Below are 18194 nucleotides of genomic sequence, written 5' to 3' on the forward strand. Positions count from 1 at the left end.
TCAGAGCTATGTCTGCACAGCCTCTTCTCCCCATAGACCCAGGAGATTCGTCACCTCTGGTGTACTCCAGGCAGGAACACGTCTGCAGCGTGGAGCCGGCATGGTCAGCCATGCAGTTGCTATGTGAGCTCTCCATGTTGAGCAAACAGGAAATGGAATTTCAAAAATTCATGAGGCATTAAAAGGAGAGGGGCATGTACCTGCATATCTGGCCACCGGGCAGCGGAGCTCAAAATGGTGATCAGAAAGGTCATGGGGTGGGGGAGCATTGTGGGACACTTCCTGGAGGCCACTAAAGTTGATGTAATTGCGTGTCTAGACTGACACTGCATCACCCTACGTCAACCTAAGCTCTACGCCCTTCGTGCAGTTGGAGTTATTAAGTTGGTCATGTGAGGAAGGCAGAATATTATAACCTAATTTATGAAAAATTCCATTTTTTCAACTCCATATAAATAGCACCCTGATACTATGGTGACATGTATCTCAGAAACACATAGGATATAAATGCAAGAAACACCTACCACATTAATGATCTGTGACTTTTTTTTTTTTAAAAAAAGTCTTTAATTACATTTAGCATTTTTAAATCCAGTGCTGGAGGCAGCCATCTTGCTGAAAACAGATGGCATTTATGACACACAAAAGTATAAAAATCCTATTAAACAGTTACTTTAAGCCAATCTCTAACCTGCTTTAATAATGATTTTAACAGTTGGAAGAAAAACTAAACATATACAATATTTTTATGATTATTAAGCAATTATTAAAGCAGGTCAAACTAGTTTACTGTCTCTTCTATGGTGCTGCCCCATTGTCACAAATGACACCTCTTTCCAGCAAGATGTCTGCCTCCAGCACTAAAACACAGAAATGTCAATTGCAATTACATACTTAAAAATATCTTTCATGGTTTGTTCATGGTGAAAACCATTTCTAACCTCATGAACTTATAGACCATTGGACTGAGCAAAACCGATGCAGGTTTTTTTAAGGACTGTTTGTATAGACTATCCATTTTGCTCAATGAAGTGTTCTGAAAGTTCACATAACTAATAACACTTCTCACCAAGTAACTGTGATATAGCTTTAAAAATATTGTTTTGAATTAAAATTGATAGTATTGAGCCTCCTGCCAGCGGCCACCATCTTACAAAACGAGAGACCTTATTTGTGACCCAGACAGCATGGAGTTCCAGGGTGAGAAAGAACAGGAGTTTCCCTGCTCTTTTATTACCAGTTTAAATAGCAGAAGCAGTACACATACCTTGGCCCGCGCCGCTTCCCACAGCCCCCATTGGCCTGGAGTGGCGAACCGCAGCCAGTGGGAGCTGCGATCAGCTGAACCTGCGGATGAGGCAGGTAAACAAACCGGCCTGGCCCACCAGGGGGCTTACCCTGGCGGGCCGCATGCCAAACGTTGCCGATCCCTGGTTTAAACACTAAACATATTCTTTTGATGATAAACCAATATTAATCCAGAAGGAAAATGGTCTTAAAATGTCTTGCTTTGGGCTCTTAAAAAGTGCTATAAAAATGCCATTGATTATAACAGTTAAGTTACTTCGACTTGCAAACTGCTGCATTTATTTTAAAAATCAAGAGAGAAAAATATTTCTGTAATGAGACTATCACAAAATTTGTTACAATTTTTTATTTTGTAAGAGTTTCTACACAGTTGCAATACACAGCCTGATTAATTGTATCCCCCATGAGTTAGGTATTCCGTGAAAATAAACCAGTCTCAACAGAGAGTAAAATACAGAAATCTATACAACCTTTTATAGAAACTGAAGGAAAATTCATTAGCTCATAGTTTTAGTCTACATGTCAAATACGGATATTTAAGGTTCCATTTAGATCCTCAGCCTTACCAGTTCACGATAGACACCTTCATTTTTCCCCTCAGGTTTTGTTATCTTTTCCTTCTGGAACACTTCCCTGTTTCGATTCCCTCCAGCACTCACATTAAGATTGCTTCTAGTACTGCCACCACCTCCTCCAAATGTCTTGGTCTTTAGATAAGAAGGGAAATAAACATTCAGTAAACAACACAGTTAGGAAAATAACCTTTAAGTTTATGCTACTACAGAAAAATGCAGTAAATCTCAGGTACCTAAATGTTTATCCTTATCCTTTATATAGACACATAAAATATTAATTTCCATAAAATAACAGAGTAATTTACTAGCTAGAATTTCCCTATGTCCAGATGAGGGTGTAAAAAAAGTTATATAATTTTAATTTTTATGAGTTGCTCTGAGGCAAATCATAAAAATAAAATTAAATGGAAAACTGTAAGGGAGGATATAAAATAACCCAAGGATTAAACATGTTAAGTTCCATAGCAATTCAACAATACTGAACACAATGAATCAAAGTCTGTTGGGACTTGGAAATATATTCATTACCTTAATCTCAGCATCAAAATAGCTTCAATACAGGCTGCCTAGTAAGTTAGTTTTGCTTACTCAAATTGTACTGTTTGCATAAAGCAAAACTGAATTATAAAATTCATGCATATATTAGCAGACTTGGTTTAGATCAAAATTAGATCCATAAGAAAATATTCTATGGTCAGTCTACATCACATTACCTCTTTAGAAAAGGGAGAACACACCCCAAGTTTCCGAAAAGGCTCATTGCCTTCGGTTTTTATTTTTCTAAATACTTGGTAGACAAAGGAACATAAGAAAACAGACACCATAATGTGACTCACATTAAGGAGATAAATACTTGAACTAAAATAATGAAGTACACCAAGTAAAATACTGCCGCAAATGTATATTCTAACCTCCTTGCTCTTTGCTACTTCTGCAATAGCAGCTGTTCTCTGTTTTTCAAATTCATCATTGTCTCCAACAGGCTTAGCAGTGCTCATCATTTGCAGAGTCTTTCTCTGATCAAGTTCCCTGCTGTCCACTTGCACAGAAGACACACATTTCTGTAACACAAAAGCAGTACTACAGAAATTTACTCTCTCCTTTCTATTTTCAGTTACAAAACAAAATATTCATATTTCATTAGAGTATTAACTTTTGAAAAAAGTTAACACAAAAATATACAGCTAGGACAACTAAACATCTTGGTTGACAACACATGTCTGTTCCATGGGAGAAAGTGGCCTTCAAACTTTCACCTCTAGTAAAGGAGGAGGGGATCAAAATTTTGGCACACAGTCTTACCCTCCAAGGATGGAAGATCCAGTTACCAGGAAAATGTGGCAAGAAAGATTAGAAGGGGAAGTTTTCAAAAGCCAAAGTTAACATTTTTGAACTTGACTCACAGGTGCTAGCCATAAATTCATTAGGTAAACCCCTAAATAAAAATGATCATCAGAGGTATTAAAGCAAATCCCATTGTCTTCTGTGGGAGTTGGGGATGCACAATACCTCTAAAATCTATTAAGTGTTTAACCTTAGACACACCCCTAAGTTTGTATATTTTGGCTCACATACACACCAGATATCTGATTGTGGAGCAGCATTTTGTGTTTGCCAACCACTTAGAGCTATAAGGTCTCAAAGATAACTAGTGTTGAACAATTCTCTGGATGACAGGTTGATCAAGTTCAGTACTTTGGCAGGGATCAAAGGATCCACCAGTATCATCACATGATTGATTGCAGGATTTACTAGGGATCTTAATAAATAATCTCAAGTCCAAGCCTGCTCCTCTGAAATATCTGGAATTCACAGGGACACAACTAGATACTATTTATTTTATTTTTATGGGTCCAAGATATCGAGGTCTGAACTGAAACAATTAAGCAGTCAGCCAGAGACATGGCTACAGGGAAAACTGTGCCTTAGACCCCTTTTTAGTCTCCCTCAAATGCATCTCTTAGGTGACAGACTAGGCCTTCTGCACCTCATTCTGGGTGGAACCTCAGGTCTGACCACTTACAGACTGGATCTCTAGGCTTCAGTCCCACTGGCTCACAACTATGTTAACCCAATTTTGGCTCCTGTAAGAATTTCCATTTGGGAGCCAGTGAAAGCGTATATTAGCAGTGACACAAAGCAGTGTCTTCAAAACAAAGCATTATATGTTCATTCCTCAAAGGTATAAAGCATTTTCCTAAATTTGTTAATAAAATGAAAGCTCTAGATGTGCTCTTCCTTCTAAAAATTTAGCCTATTAGTAGCTCTGGGAGGTACAGCTTACTCCCATCAGTGAGCCTATCTGACTCACAGCATACTCCCCGAATCTCTGCCAATCTGGATGTCAGCTTCCATGTGCTCACAACCCACTCTCACACTCCTCTTTCCCAAGGATTTAGGATTCCCTTTGATTTTAGGCTCAGCCTAAGAGTAAATCATCCTAGCCTGGATGAGTCAGTTGGGGTATTCCCCAATAAAAAGCTTTTCCTTCGTTTCCTCCAGGACGCTCATGTGTGTCATTGTTTCATTTCCTATTGGTTTCTCCCTTAACGGTCTCTTTTGATTTAACTCCTGGCAGTTAGGCAGATTAATATCAGCTATAACTGCAGGGCATATGATAGTCATAAAAATTATACACAATTCCCTCATTGTCCACAGCCAGTATTATCTTGGACAATGTATTGAATGTTAGCCTGGATATTTGCCATGATGTCCATGGCAAAACGTTTCAATTACTTATAAAGGATCAGAGCCTGACACCCCTGACTTCAATCTACCAAGGTCAAATATACTGAAAAGTAATCTCTCTTTCCCACACACACACTTTCATTAGCCATTAGATTGCATTTTAAGTTATTTTCAGGGTGTTTTGGGATTTTATTTTTTTTAATTGTAAAGAGATAATGTTGATCATGACTTGAAATCTATGAGGTGTTGGAGTCAGCAATGTTCCCAATTATCTAAAGTATCAATTTGGCATAGTGATGAATATTTAACTAACATTTTGAAAAAATGTAAAAAAGTATGTTCTATTGAAACATCAAAAAGAATGTATTAAAATGAAGATTTCACACTTCCTATTACATAGGGAAATATTCACGTTATCCATTCTAACAACAGAACTTCTAGTCATTATGGTTTTAAAATTATTTTACAAAATATTAATCCTGATTACATCTATACCAAGGTCAAAAGTAAAAAAATAGTTACTATACCTGCCCAAAAGGCACAAAAGGGGGTGGTCCACCTTCTGTTCCAATGTTACTTCTATTGTGTTTTGATAAACTCTGTAAAATTTAAAAAACAGCTTTTGATTAACAAGTTGCAAATGAAAACATGGCAAGGTTATCTGACAAACATCTCAGTATTTTGGGAAGTTAATGGAAATAAGATAAATTCTTCAACATTATAAAAATGTTTGCTTTATGACTTTTATCAAGCATTAAGCTTGAGTAATGAATCTCAAACAGGAAAGGCCCTTTAATATCAATATCACTTAGATAAGGTAAGTTTTTTCAAAAGCAAAGTCCTTCACAACATAAGAATTAGCTAGTCATTCAGTAGCAACCTGTGCACTGTATCCTAAAACAGAGAGATGACGCTAGAATATGAAACAAGTGGCAGCTGATATACCTCCCTACTAACCCTCTGATGTAGATTTATGAAAACAATCATACCAGATGTGTAACTTACCCCTCTTCACCCCCAAGTTCAACACCAACCCACACCTAATTTCAGGAAGGAAAGACTCTAGTGGGAAATACAAATTGACACTAACGCAGCTTCCAAGCTATGCATACATTAGCTCATCTTCAGCATACCATATAAAAAGAAAAAGTTGTCTAACTGAACAGGGAACGCTTGCTGAAAAGGGTATTTATTTTAGTGCACCATCTAGCAGTGTCAGGGTGTTTAGTAACAGAAAAATTACATTCTTGATAACTATTTTCTGTACATTAGCCATAAAAATAAATTAATATAAACTGAGCAGTTTGTAGATTTTTTTAGGGTAAACACCAAATGTTAATGAAAGAATATGAAATGATGTAATCTGTAATGAACAGTCAGTTATTTCACTTTCATTAATTCAAAAAAATTATTTAGAAAACAGTACTATAATCACTACTATACTACTTGGATCTAATTTAGGTTGTTGAGTTTAGTGTGGGGTTCTGGGTGGTTTTGGTGTCCTGTCCTATGCAGGAGGTCAAACTACATGATCTTGTGGTCCCTTCTGGCCTTAAACTCTATGATTCTAACACTTACATTAAGAATAAGAATTTACTAGTATAATTATTAATTTAGTTCTGACAATGTACTTGGTACAATGTACAAAAGGGGCTTGTCTGTGCAGAGCTCATTGAAGGATCAGGGCTATTCTGTTGACGCTATTCCACTTTGTATAAATAATTAAATATTCACTCGGCCAAAGACAGACAGTGAGAACAACTCTATAGCCTGATGATTAAGACACTCAGCTAGGCGGAAGAAGGTGTGGATTCAAATCCCTTCTCTGAATCAGACAGAGAGAAGATTAATTTTGGGTCAAACAAAACTGCATCTTCAGAGAATAGTCTACTTGTTTGAAAAATTTCACCTAGCTGTAATAGCTAGCCAGCAGAAAGTCATAGTGTAGACTTAGCCTCACCATATAAACTTGGAGAAGTCATAACTTCTTTGTATTTCAGTTTGCCCATCATTATAATGAAAATACTATCTACCTCATTGAGTTTGCAAGTTAATATGTATAAAGTGCTTTGAGATCCTTGAATGGAAGACATTACTGTGTGCAAAGTAATAGGGCTAGTCTACACAGAAAAAGTTACATCAGCACAGCTACATCTCTCAAGGGTTTGAAAAATCCACAGTTTTGAGAGATACAGCTATGTTGACCTAACCCTTGTTGCAGACAGCATTAGGTTGATGGAAGAATTCTTCCACTGACCTAGCTACCTTCGCCTTTCAGAGAGGTGGATTACCTACAGTGATGGGGAAATCCCTACTGACACTGTAGTAAGTGTCTACACTGAAGCGCTGTCGCATTTTAAGTGTAGACATAGCCTTATACAGCCCCACCTTCTCCCTACTTCCAAATAAATTACAGCAGAGGCTTGACCATACTCAGCTGCAAACTTAGCAGAAACAAGAAAGCTCCAGAAAACGGGCAAATGTATAAAAGATTTCAGGAAAAGAACTGTTTTCATCAAATGAGAGATTTAAAAGACTACTTAGTTTGAAAAGGACATACATGAGAAGAAATAATAGACATATACCAATAAACAGTAGCTATATAGGTGTTTACACTATGCTCTCATCAACATAATATCTAACATAACAGGACGTTCCTATATGCCCTTTCCAAGAACACAAAAATAACAAGGCTTTGAAAGCCATGAGACTAATATAATTTAAAACAGTAAAAAGAAAATTACACAGTATCTTGCATAAAAAGTGATTTATATGGGGCCTTTCTTGAGTGTCTAAAAATTACAATCTATATAAAATATTTAATTTCATCCTCAGAGCAATTCAGCCACTTCTGGGGTGAATTGCAACAGTGGTTTTAATAGTGCTAACAATACTACACAATATCGAGGAATAGGAATTAGCCATTTTCCCCTTATTCTTATGGGCCTGATCCAGGAAAGCATTCCTATTCATGAAAGCACTAAAGAACATGCTAAATGTTAAGCACTTATTTCAGTGCTCTAATAAATCAGGGTGATAAGGAGTGACTGTGAAAAAAACTGATCCAAGATATATCACTGAAGTAAATAAATTTAGTGAGATTCACCAAAGGATTATTCATTTATAGGAATAAAAATAGTTCATGTGGTTACATTAGCTAAGATACAATTACAAGGACTATAAATACTATAATTACTTCTGATTAAGATGATCTTCAGGGAACAAAAAGAAATACCACCCCAATGGTAAATAACTTCACAATTAAGTGAAATATAGGACTCTGACTCTCTCATCTGAAGTATGCAATATTGGCTATTGTAATAGGTAGAATATTGGAAGAAATATATCTGCTCCATTTACTTTGCAAATTGATGTAACTCGCTCCTGCATATATGGAATACCAAACTGACAACACACACAATTATTTTAAAAACAAAGTTGCTTATCTGTAACTGGAGATTCTTTGAGATGTGTGGCCCTGTCAAGGCTGTATCCCCACTTTGAACTTTAGGGTACAAGTGTGGGGGCCTGCATGAGGACTTCTAAGCTTAACTACCAGCTTAGTTCTGGTCCGCTGCCACCATTCCCTTCCCTGGGAAGCTTTGAGAAATCTTTTCACCAATTCCCTGGTGAATACAGATCCAAACTCCTTGGATCTTAAAACAAGGAGAAATTGACCCTTCCCCCCTCCTTCCTTTCACCAACTCCTGATGAACACAGATCCAAACTCCTTGGATCTAGAAACAAGGAAAAATCAATCAGGTTCTTAAAAAGAAGGCTTTTAATTAAAGAAAAAGGTAAAAATCATCTCTGTAAAATCAGTATGGAAAATAACTTTACAGGGTAATCAAACTTAAAGAGCTCAGAGGCCCCCCCTCTGTCTTAGGTTCAAAGTACAGCAAACAAAGATAAACACTGTAGTAAAAGGTACAGTTACAAGTTGAGAAAACAAAGTAAAACTAAGACGCCTTGCCTGGCTTTTTACTTACAAGTTTGAAATATGAGAGACTTGTTTAGAAAGATGGGGAGAACCTGGATTGATGTCTGGTCCCTCTCAGTCCCAAGAGCGAACAACCCCTTAAACAAAGAGCACACCAAAGCCTTTCCCCCCACCAAGATTTGAAAGTATCTGGTCCCCTTATTGGTCCTTTGGGTCAGGTGTCAGCCAGGTTACCCGAGCTTCTTAACCCTTTACAGGTAAAAGGATTTTGGAGTCTCTGGCCAGGAGGGATTTTATAGTACTGTACACAGGAGAGCTGTTACCCTTCCCTTTATTAGTTATGACAGGCCCCTATCTGTATTCCACTGAGGAGTTCTGCGCATTCGCCATGCATCAGGAGCCGGAGCTTTTGAAAGCAGTACTGTTCGGAGGTAGGTAAATGTATGGCTTGATTGAGGTGGAATTGGGAAATCACCTTGGGTAGGAACTTGGGGTGAAGGCAGAGAGAGACCTTGTCTTTATGGAAAGTCATGAAGAGAGGGTTAGCCACCATGGCTCCCAGTTTGCCAATCCTCCTAGACAACGTAATGGTGATGAGGAAAGTGACATTCATAAAAAAGAGAGATAGCAAGCAGGAGACCATAGGTTCAAAGGTGGTGGTAGTCAATGAGGTGAGGACTAGGTTATGGTCCCATAGGCTGAATGGGAGGGTATTTTCAAAAAAGGCCCTTCCAGGATCATACAAGTAGGGGGTGGTCAAAAATTGATTGGCCATCCACCGATGGGTGAAAAGCGCTAATGGCAGCTGACTGCAACTTGATGGAATTGAGGGCCAGCCCTGAGTCCTTCAGAAAGAGTAAATACTCCAAAAGTAGTGGGATGCCACTTTGGAGACAAGGCCCTGTCATGTAGCCCAGGAAGCAAAACGCGTCCATTTGGCTCAATACAAGCATCTTGTGGAATCTTTCCTGCTACTTGAAAGGACATCTTGCACTGCCAGAGAGCACTCCTGAGCTAGTGGCGATGTCCATCCAAAAACCAAGCCACCAGTTGAACAGTGTGCAGGTTGGGGAGTCTGAATATGCTATTGTGTTGAGTCAGTAGCTCCGGGAATGTCCAAAGCATGAGCGAAGAGTGCTTTGAAATGCAGAGGAGAAACAGGAGGTAGAATTGACAAGGCCAGAAGAGGGAGATCAGGATGGTTGTTGCTTTCTCTCATCTGATCTTATGGATTACTTATACTAGGAGGGTTAAGGAGAGGAAGGCAGAGTTCATGCTGTCTGACCAAACTATGACTAGGGCATCGCCCTGTGATTGGGCTCCAATTCCTCCCCTTGAACAATACTGGCTGTATTTGGTGGTGTTCTGAGATGTGAAAAGATCGTTTGCTGGGGTCCCATCGGCCAAAGATGTCCGCGACTACAGAGTCATGCAATTCCCATTTGTGGTGGGTTGCAAAGTTTCTGTGAGAGCATCAGCAATCACATTCTGGGTGCTCGTCAGTTAGGTTGCTGTCAAAAGAATGCGGTGCGCAATGCACCATTCCCACAGGCATATAGCTTCCGTACACAGAGCTTGGGATTTCGTTCCCCCTTGCTTGTTTATATAGAAGACTGTAGTAGTGTTGTTTGATATGACAAGTACATGTCAGTCCTGGATGGCTAGCAAAAACGCCTGGCAAACTTTGCGTACTGCCCGGAGTTACAATATGTTTATGTGCATCTGGACCTCCTATGTTGTTCAGGTGCCTTGTGTCATGCGGTCACCCATGTGGGCACCCCAGCCCATGAGGGATGCATCCATTATGATAATCATGGTGGTTGAGGACGGGAGCAAGGTCATGCCCGAGCAGACTCATAGTGGGTTCATCCACCATTGTAATAAGGAGAGAATTCTGGTGGCATGCAGACCAGAGTGTGAATAGGTTGATGCATGGATGAGTAAACCCTTTGTAGCCAGAGTTGAACATGGTGCAGATGTAGGTGAGCAAAGGGCATGACCTATGTGCAGGTCGTCATATGTCCCAAGAAAGCGAGGCATATTTTGGCCATAGGAAGGATTGGAAGTCACCGAAGTAATTAGTTCCCTTATTGCCTGGAATCTTTCCCATGGTAGATAAGTTTGTGCAGAAGTCTGATCTATGCAAACTCCTATGAACTCCAGGGATTGTGTTACAGTGTAAAGTTGATTATTCGATGTTGACATTGGCCCCCAGAGAGAAGAGTAGAAGCAGTTGGGACGTCAAATTCCTGTGCCTCTTCTTTGGACTGTGATGCTATCAGCCAGTCATCTAGATAGGGGGAAATGAGGATCCTCTGACGTCTGAGATAAGCTGCCACTGAGAAAACTTTTGTGAATACTCATGGGGCAGTGGTAAGTCCAAACTGTAGAACCCTGTACTGAAAATGTTGAGGTCCCACCTTGAACCTCAGAAACTTTCTGTGTATCAGGTGTATATCAATATGGAAGTAGGTATCCTGCATATTGAGAGCCGTAAACCACATGCCTTTTTCTAGGGAGAGAATGATTGTTGCAAGTGTGACCATGCAGAATCTTGGTTTGGAAATCAAACAGATGAGGCATCCAAGATGCAAAATTTTTTGGGGGGACTAGGAAGTAGCTCAAGTAGACCCCTGTTCTCTGAAAGGGGACTGGGATTAGTTCCATAGTTTCCCTCCGCCATAGGGAGTCAACCTCTAGGTGGAGGAGGTCATTGCCTAGGTGTTGCATGCATGTGGACTGAGGAAGAGGGTGAGATGGGGGCATCGCTGTAAACTCTATGACATAGCCACCCTAGATAATAACTAGGACCCACTTGTCCATTGTTATGGCTTTCCATGCTGGCAGAAAGAGTTTGATGTGGCCCCCAAAGGGGGTAGGAAGGATGGGCATTGGTGTACGGACAGTACTAAGGATATTTTTGTAAAATTTTGGAAATTGGGTCACAAGGATGATAGGAGAGTAGAAGCTCCAACTCGGACCATGTGGCGGTAAAAAGGAACTGGAGATGCCAGCGGCCCGCTGCATTCTTTATCACCTCAGGCAAAACCACAAGGCAGCACATGCGTGGACTGTCAAACAGTACTATTTTGAAAAGCTCCGGCTCTGGGCACATGGTGCATGTGCATAACCCCTCAGTGGAATAAAATAGGGACATCACTCAAAAAAAGCCAGTATCTGCATTTGTTCCTAAAAGAGCTACTACAACTTCTCATTTTTCAAAAAAAATCCAAAATGTTTAATTGGAGCTCCTTCACCCTACCAGATGTGCTTGGATTATTCCACTGAGATTAGTAATTATTAAAGAACACTCCAATACATTCATACAATGAAAGGAGAGGCTTATATCTGCTCAGCAGTTTGCATGCCACCTACCCATTATACAGCCCCCCATCCCCCACTTCTTTGTTATTATGAATTTCTCTGTGTGTCTATATTATATAATACATACAGACGCATCAAATGTTGTCACTCATCACCTAAAGCAGAATTTACTAGCATCCATATGAACCATCCTCCATATCTGATTATTAATGAAGCCAGGACCTTGCAAGTCACATGGGTGGAACAGGAAGACAGGAAGGCAGTCAACAGTAGCTCAAAAACACAACTCCACTGCTGAAAAAATAAAATGACTTCTCCCTCCAACACTAGAATGCTGACAGCATTCTGAATATAGAATAAGTGTAGATTTTTGGACCATAATTATAAAGACTTCTAAAAGTACCCTTAAGGTTAAATCTGACATACTTTTTTAGAACACTGTCAAGTAACAACAGCATTTCTGGATTGCATGAGATACCAAATAACTCAGTATATGCAATTGCCAAATCACTGCCTTCTATAGGAGTCCCACTTGCAGTGAAAAACACAATTACTGATTTGTTTGATCAAAATAAAAGCTGCTAGCACTCCTCAAGACTGATTCATCAAGAAGCATTTGAAAGTAGCAAATCACTCAGACAGAGAAGTAAACACTTGAGGACAGAGCTCATGATACTGCTGCTCAGCCGACTTTCACTCTGGAGTCTTAGGCCTGGTCTACACTAGGAGTTTATGTCGAATTTTGCGCCGTTACATCGAATTAACCCTGCACCCGTCCACACCACGAAGCTATTTAGTTCGACATAGAGCTCTCTTAAATTCGACTTCTGTACTCCTCGAAAACGAGAGGAGTAGCGCTAAATTCGAAATGGCAATATCGAATTAGGCTAGGTGTGGATGGAAATCGATGGTAATAGCTCCGGGAGCTATCCCACAGTGCACCACTCTGTTGACGCTCTGGACAGCACTTCGAGCTCGGATGCTCTGACCAGCCACACAGGAAAAGCCCCGGGAAAATTTGAATTCCTTTTCCTGTCTGGGCAGTTTGAATCTCATTTTCTGTTTGGACAGCGTGGAGAGCTCAGCAGCACTGGCAACGATGCAGAGCTCTCCAGCAGACATGGCCGTGCAATCTAATAGAAAGAGGGCCCCAGCATGGACTGATCGGGAAGTCTTGGATCTCATCGCTGTGTGGGGCGATGAGTCCGTGCTTTCAGAGCTGCGCTCCAAAAGAAGGAATGCAAAGATCTACGAGAAGATCTCTAAAGCCATGGCAGAGAGAGGATACAGCCGGGATGCAACGCAGTGCCGCGTGAAAATCAAGGAGCTGAGACAAAGCTACCAAAAAACCAAAGAGGCAAACCGACGCTCCGGATCCCAGCCCCACACATCACGTTTCTACGAGGCACTGCATTCCATCCTAGGTGCGGCCGCCACCACTACCCCACCACTGACCGTGGACTCAGAGGATGGGATATTGTCCACGGCCGGTTCCTCGTCGGAAATGTTAGCGGACGGGGAAGATGAGGAAGGAAATGAGGAGGACGAGGCAGTCGACAGCGCTTGCACCGCTGATTTCCCCGACAGCCAGGAGCTCTTCATCACCCTTACAGAGATCCCCTACCAATCGTCCACAGCCGTTACCCCGGACACCGAATCAGGGGAAGGATCAAGCAGTGAGTGCTTTAAACATCTAAACATTTAATTTTAACATAACTGGAATATTTATATTGTTAAGAATGGGCTTTTCATTCACTCATGTAAACATAGAAACTTTTATTTATAACAAAACAGGAATATTAACTCTATCAGCAATTGGGTGTTCATGATTTCTTTGGCTTACTCAACTATTTAGTACCAACTATGTATAAAAAATCAAATAATGTCCGGATTTTCATGATTAGGCCACCACAGGACGCTCCACTCTGTAGTCCCTTCTACTGCAGTTAAACGAAAAGACGGTCAATATGCCCGGGAATTGACAGAGAGTCCTCCTGGGATAGCTCTGCATAGCTCTCCTGGAGGTACCGCTCAAGCATGCGCATCAGGTTCCGTGGCAGGGCGATCTTGTTCGGTCCACCGTGGTAACACACGTTCCCACGCCATGAGTCTATTAAGTAGTCCGGGATCATGGCACGGCACAGCATGGCGGCATACGGCCCTGGCCTCTGCATGCTCTCCCGAAGCATCCGTCCCCTCTTGCTCTCCGAGATCCTCATCAGAGTTATATCGCACATGACGCCCTGCTTTAAATTAGGGAGGGGAATGTTAGTATTGGGACTGCTTTACAGCCACGCGGTGGAGGCGGCAGAGGGGCAGCATACAGGGATCTTTCCCGGGGACAGCCGCGAGGTGGTGGGACAGGGGCAGAGCTCATGCTTCCCTGATTGCTGCCAGCAGAGAGTGGCCTTGCTTTCAGTGCGAAAGGAGCCCAGTGCTACTATTACATTTTTAAGCTGCCACAAGTCTACGGCTTACCATGTTTTCCTGCAACAAAAGTAGAGGTGTCCTGCAATGCTTCTCTAATCGCAACTGCAAGACCCCAGGCACTGAAGGCGAGGGCCGAAAATTCGACCTTGTCCTGAGTGCGCATGTGAAAGGTGCAGTGCATGGTGTTGTTCACAGAGAAAGACTATGTTCTTTGTTAGCAACTTCATTTATCTGTCTCAGGAATTCACTCCCTTTCTCCCATTCCCACAGACACATCTGCGACTGTCTCCCAACCCAGCCTGGCATCACACTCCCAGAGGCTAGCGCAGATTAGGAGAAGGAAGAAGAAGACGCGTGAGGACATGTTTTATGAACTTATGGACTGCTCACGAGAGCAGGCAGCCCAGACGACACAGTGGAGGGAGAACTTGTCACAAATGCACAGAGCAGTCATGGAACGGGAGGAGAGGTGGCGCCAGGAGGACCAGCAGGCTACTCAAACCCTGCTTGGACTAATGAGGGAGCAAACGGAGACGCTCCGGCGCCTAGTGGATGTTCTGCAAGACCGGAGGCAGGAGGACAGAGCCCTGCTGCTGTCTATCTCTAACCGCCCTCTCCCGCCACCAAGTCCCACACCCCCCTCACCAAAAGTCCAAAGAAGGAGGGGCGGCAAGGGCCATTAAAACTTTCAGTCAGCCCCTGCACACTGCTGCAGCAATGTAAGGCTCTCGTTCCACAAAGTTTGAAAAGTCCTTTCCTACCCATCTCACACAAGCCCCCGTCCAAGTTTCCTCCCCCCCTTTTCATGTGCGGTTCATAATAAAACATCTGTTTCTGTTAAGTACTGTTTCCGAGAGTGTCTTTTAGAGGGGATTCTGTCTGAAGGGGGGGAAGGGGTTTGTTACTTGGACAGGACAGTCACCTTTAGCAGGCTACAGAGGCGGGTGCAGGTCCAGCATCAGGACACATACACAGTGCAGTCACCAGTTACCCTGGTCAGTCTGGGAGGCGGTTTTCATGTTCTGGGGTGCGGGGGGGTTGATCTGTGACTTTGTGGCGGGGGAGGGCAGTTAGAGATCTTATGCCGCGGTCCTTATCCTGGATCACAGAGCCACGCAGCAGGGGGTCTGTAACCCTCCGCCCCCTGCCAGAAAGTCACTTGGCCGACACATACACGCAGTCCCGCCCAGGACTCAGTCCCGCTGGGACACATACACGCAGTCCCGCTGGCAGGCTCCGTTGAAACAACCAATCCAGCACTGCGGAGCCTGTCATTCCAGGAGTTTAGAAGCATCATTTGCATCAAAACACTAAACCCGCCCCCCGCCACAGTCTGCGTCCCCGGTTTAAAACATTCCCGCGAAAACAGTAAGAAAGAGAACCTTGTTCATTAACAAAACGGAACAGATTTTATTTGTTGGGAAGGTGGTGAAGGGGGTATGTAACTTGGAAGGATAGTGAACAGTAACTGGGTAAAGAAACGGGGGCAGGTTCAGGTTCTGAGTCCACAAACTAAACAGTCACTGGAGACCCTGCTCAGTCAGGAACCTGGCTTTCAAAGCCTCCCTGATGCACAGCGCGTCCCGCTGGGATCTTCTAATCGCCCGGCTGTCTGGCTGGGCGTAATCAGAAGCCAGGCTATTTGCCTCAACCTCCCACCCCGCCATAAAGGTCTCCCCCTTGCTCTCACACAGATTGTGGAGCACACAGCAAGCAGCTATCACAATGGGGATATTGGTCTCGCTGAGATCACAGCGAGTGAGTAAGCTTCTCCATCTCCCCTTGAGACGGCCAAAAGCACACTCCACCACCATTCTGCACTTGCTGAGCCGGTAGTTGAAGAGTTCTTTCCCTGAGTCCAGTGCGCCAGTGTAGGGCTTCATGAGCCAGGGCATGAGCGGGTATGCAGGGTCCCCGAGGATCACTGTAGGCATCTCCACATCCCCAACAGTTACTTTGTGGTCCGGGAAGTAAAGACCTTCCTGCAGACGTCTAAACAGACCAGAGTTCCTGAAAACCCGAGCGTCATGAACCTTGCCAGGCCATCCAACGTTGATATTAGTAAAACGTCCCCGATGGTCCACCAGTGCTTGCAGCACCATGGAAAAGTATCCCTTTCTGTTTATGTACTGGCTGGCCTGGTGGTCCGGTCCCAGGATAGGGATGTGAGTCCCATCTATAGCCCCACCGCAGTTTGGGAATCCCATCTCGGCAAAGCCATCTATGATGACCTGCACGTTTCCCAGGGTCACTACCTTTGAGAGCAGTAGCTTGACGATTGCCTTGGCTACTTGCATGACAGCAACCCCCACGGTAGATTTGCCCACACCAAACTGGTTCGCGACAGACCGGTAGCTGTCTGGCGTTGCAAGCTTCCAGAGGGCTATGGCCACTCGCTTATGGACAGTCAGGGCTGCCCGCATCCGGGTGTCATTGCGCTTCAGGGCAGGGGACAGCAACTCACACAGTTCGAGGAAAGTCCCCTTCCGCATGCGAACGTTTCGCAGCCACTGGGATTCATCCCAGACCTGCAGCACTATGCGGTCCCACCAGTCCGTGCTTGTTTCCCGGGCCCAGAATCGCCGTTCCACAGTATCCACAAGACCCAGTGACACCGAGATGTCCTGGGCGCTGGGTCTCATGTTTTCTGAGAGGTCGGAGCTAGTGTCCGACTTCATGCCGTCACGGTGGTGCCGTAGCCTCCTCTCCTGATTTATCTGCAGCTGCCTCTGGTAAAGGTGGATGAGAAGCTGCGAGGCGTTGAGAACTGCCACAACTGCAGCGATGGTCGCAGCGGGATCCATGCTCGCACTGCTGTGGCGTCCGCGCTGTCAGTAATCAGAAAAGTGCGCGAACTGATTTCCCGCCGGCGCTTTCAGGGAGGGAGGGAGGGCGGGAGTGACGGACGGATGACGACAGGCACCCAAAAGCACCCTCGACACATTTTTTTACCCAGAAGGCATTTGGGGCTCGACCCAGAATTCCAATGGGCAGCGGGGACTGCGGGAACTGTGGGATAGCTGCCCACAGTGCACCGCTTCCAATGTCGACGCTTGCCCCGTTAGTGTGGACTCACAAAGTCTCACAAAGTCGAATTACTGTCCTTAGTGTGGACACACACGTTCGACTTTGTAATATCGATTCCACATAGTCGAATTAACTAAAATCGAAGTACTCTCGTAGTGTAGACATACCCTTACATTTACTGGATTTAACCCCCAGACATCACCAGTGAATAGTATGTATTATAGTATGTAATATAAAACAAGCACTTTTTGAAAATATTTCTAGCATCTTTCCTACATTTCCTACATTATCTTGTCAGAGATTAGATTAACATTTGTATCCTCCCACTAAACGGAACATTAAATTCAATTTCACATTCCTACCATCAGAAAAAAAGTGGACCACCAGAGGCTGGAAGTCAATGTGCATACATACAGCCACCTATAGTCTAACTATAAACAACTAGGAAAGGAAATTATTTTGGATGACTGTCATAACTATAAAGGGAAGGGTAACAGCCCTCCTGTGTACAATACTATAAAATCCCTCCTGGCCAGAGACTTCAAAATCCTTTTACCTATAAAGGGTTAAGAAGCTCAGGTAACCTGGCTGACATCTGACCCAAAGGACCAATAAGGGGACAAGATACTTTCAAATCTTGGTGGGGGGGGGGGAGGCTTTTGTTTGTGCTCTTTGTTTTGGTGGGAGTTCGCTCTTGGGACTGAGAGGGACCAGACATCAATCCATGCTCTCCAAGTCTTTCTGAACAAGTCTCTCATATTTCAAACTTGTAAGTAAACAGCCAGGCAAGGCGTGTTAGTTTTATCTTTGTTTTCTCAACTTGTAAATGTACCTTTTACTAGGGTGTTTACCTCTGTTGGCTGTAACTTTGAACCTAAGGCTAGAGGGGGGTCCTCTGAGCT

General features: G+C 43.1%; 1 protein-coding gene across 1 annotated transcript in view; it reads right to left on the reverse strand.

The window, feature by feature from the left end:
• TDRD3 (tudor domain containing 3) overlaps window positions 1–18194 on the reverse strand; it is a 281940-nt gene that overhangs the window by 101544 nt on the left and 162202 nt on the right. Inside the window, exons 6-8 of the mRNA XM_065405303.1 lie at window positions 5099–5170; window positions 2795–2944; window positions 1875–2015 (exon numbers count right to left, since the gene is read on the reverse strand). Of these exons, the coding sequence (XP_065261375.1) occupies window positions 1875–2015; window positions 2795–2944; window positions 5099–5170 (363 nt within the window). The remainder of the gene's footprint in view (window positions 1–1874; window positions 2016–2794; window positions 2945–5098; window positions 5171–18194) is intronic.

Source organism: Emys orbicularis, chromosome 1 (assembly GCF_028017835.1).
Source record: "Emys orbicularis isolate rEmyOrb1 chromosome 1, rEmyOrb1.hap1, whole genome shotgun sequence".
NCBI classification, from domain to species: Eukaryota; Metazoa; Chordata; order Testudines; family Emydidae; genus Emys; species Emys orbicularis.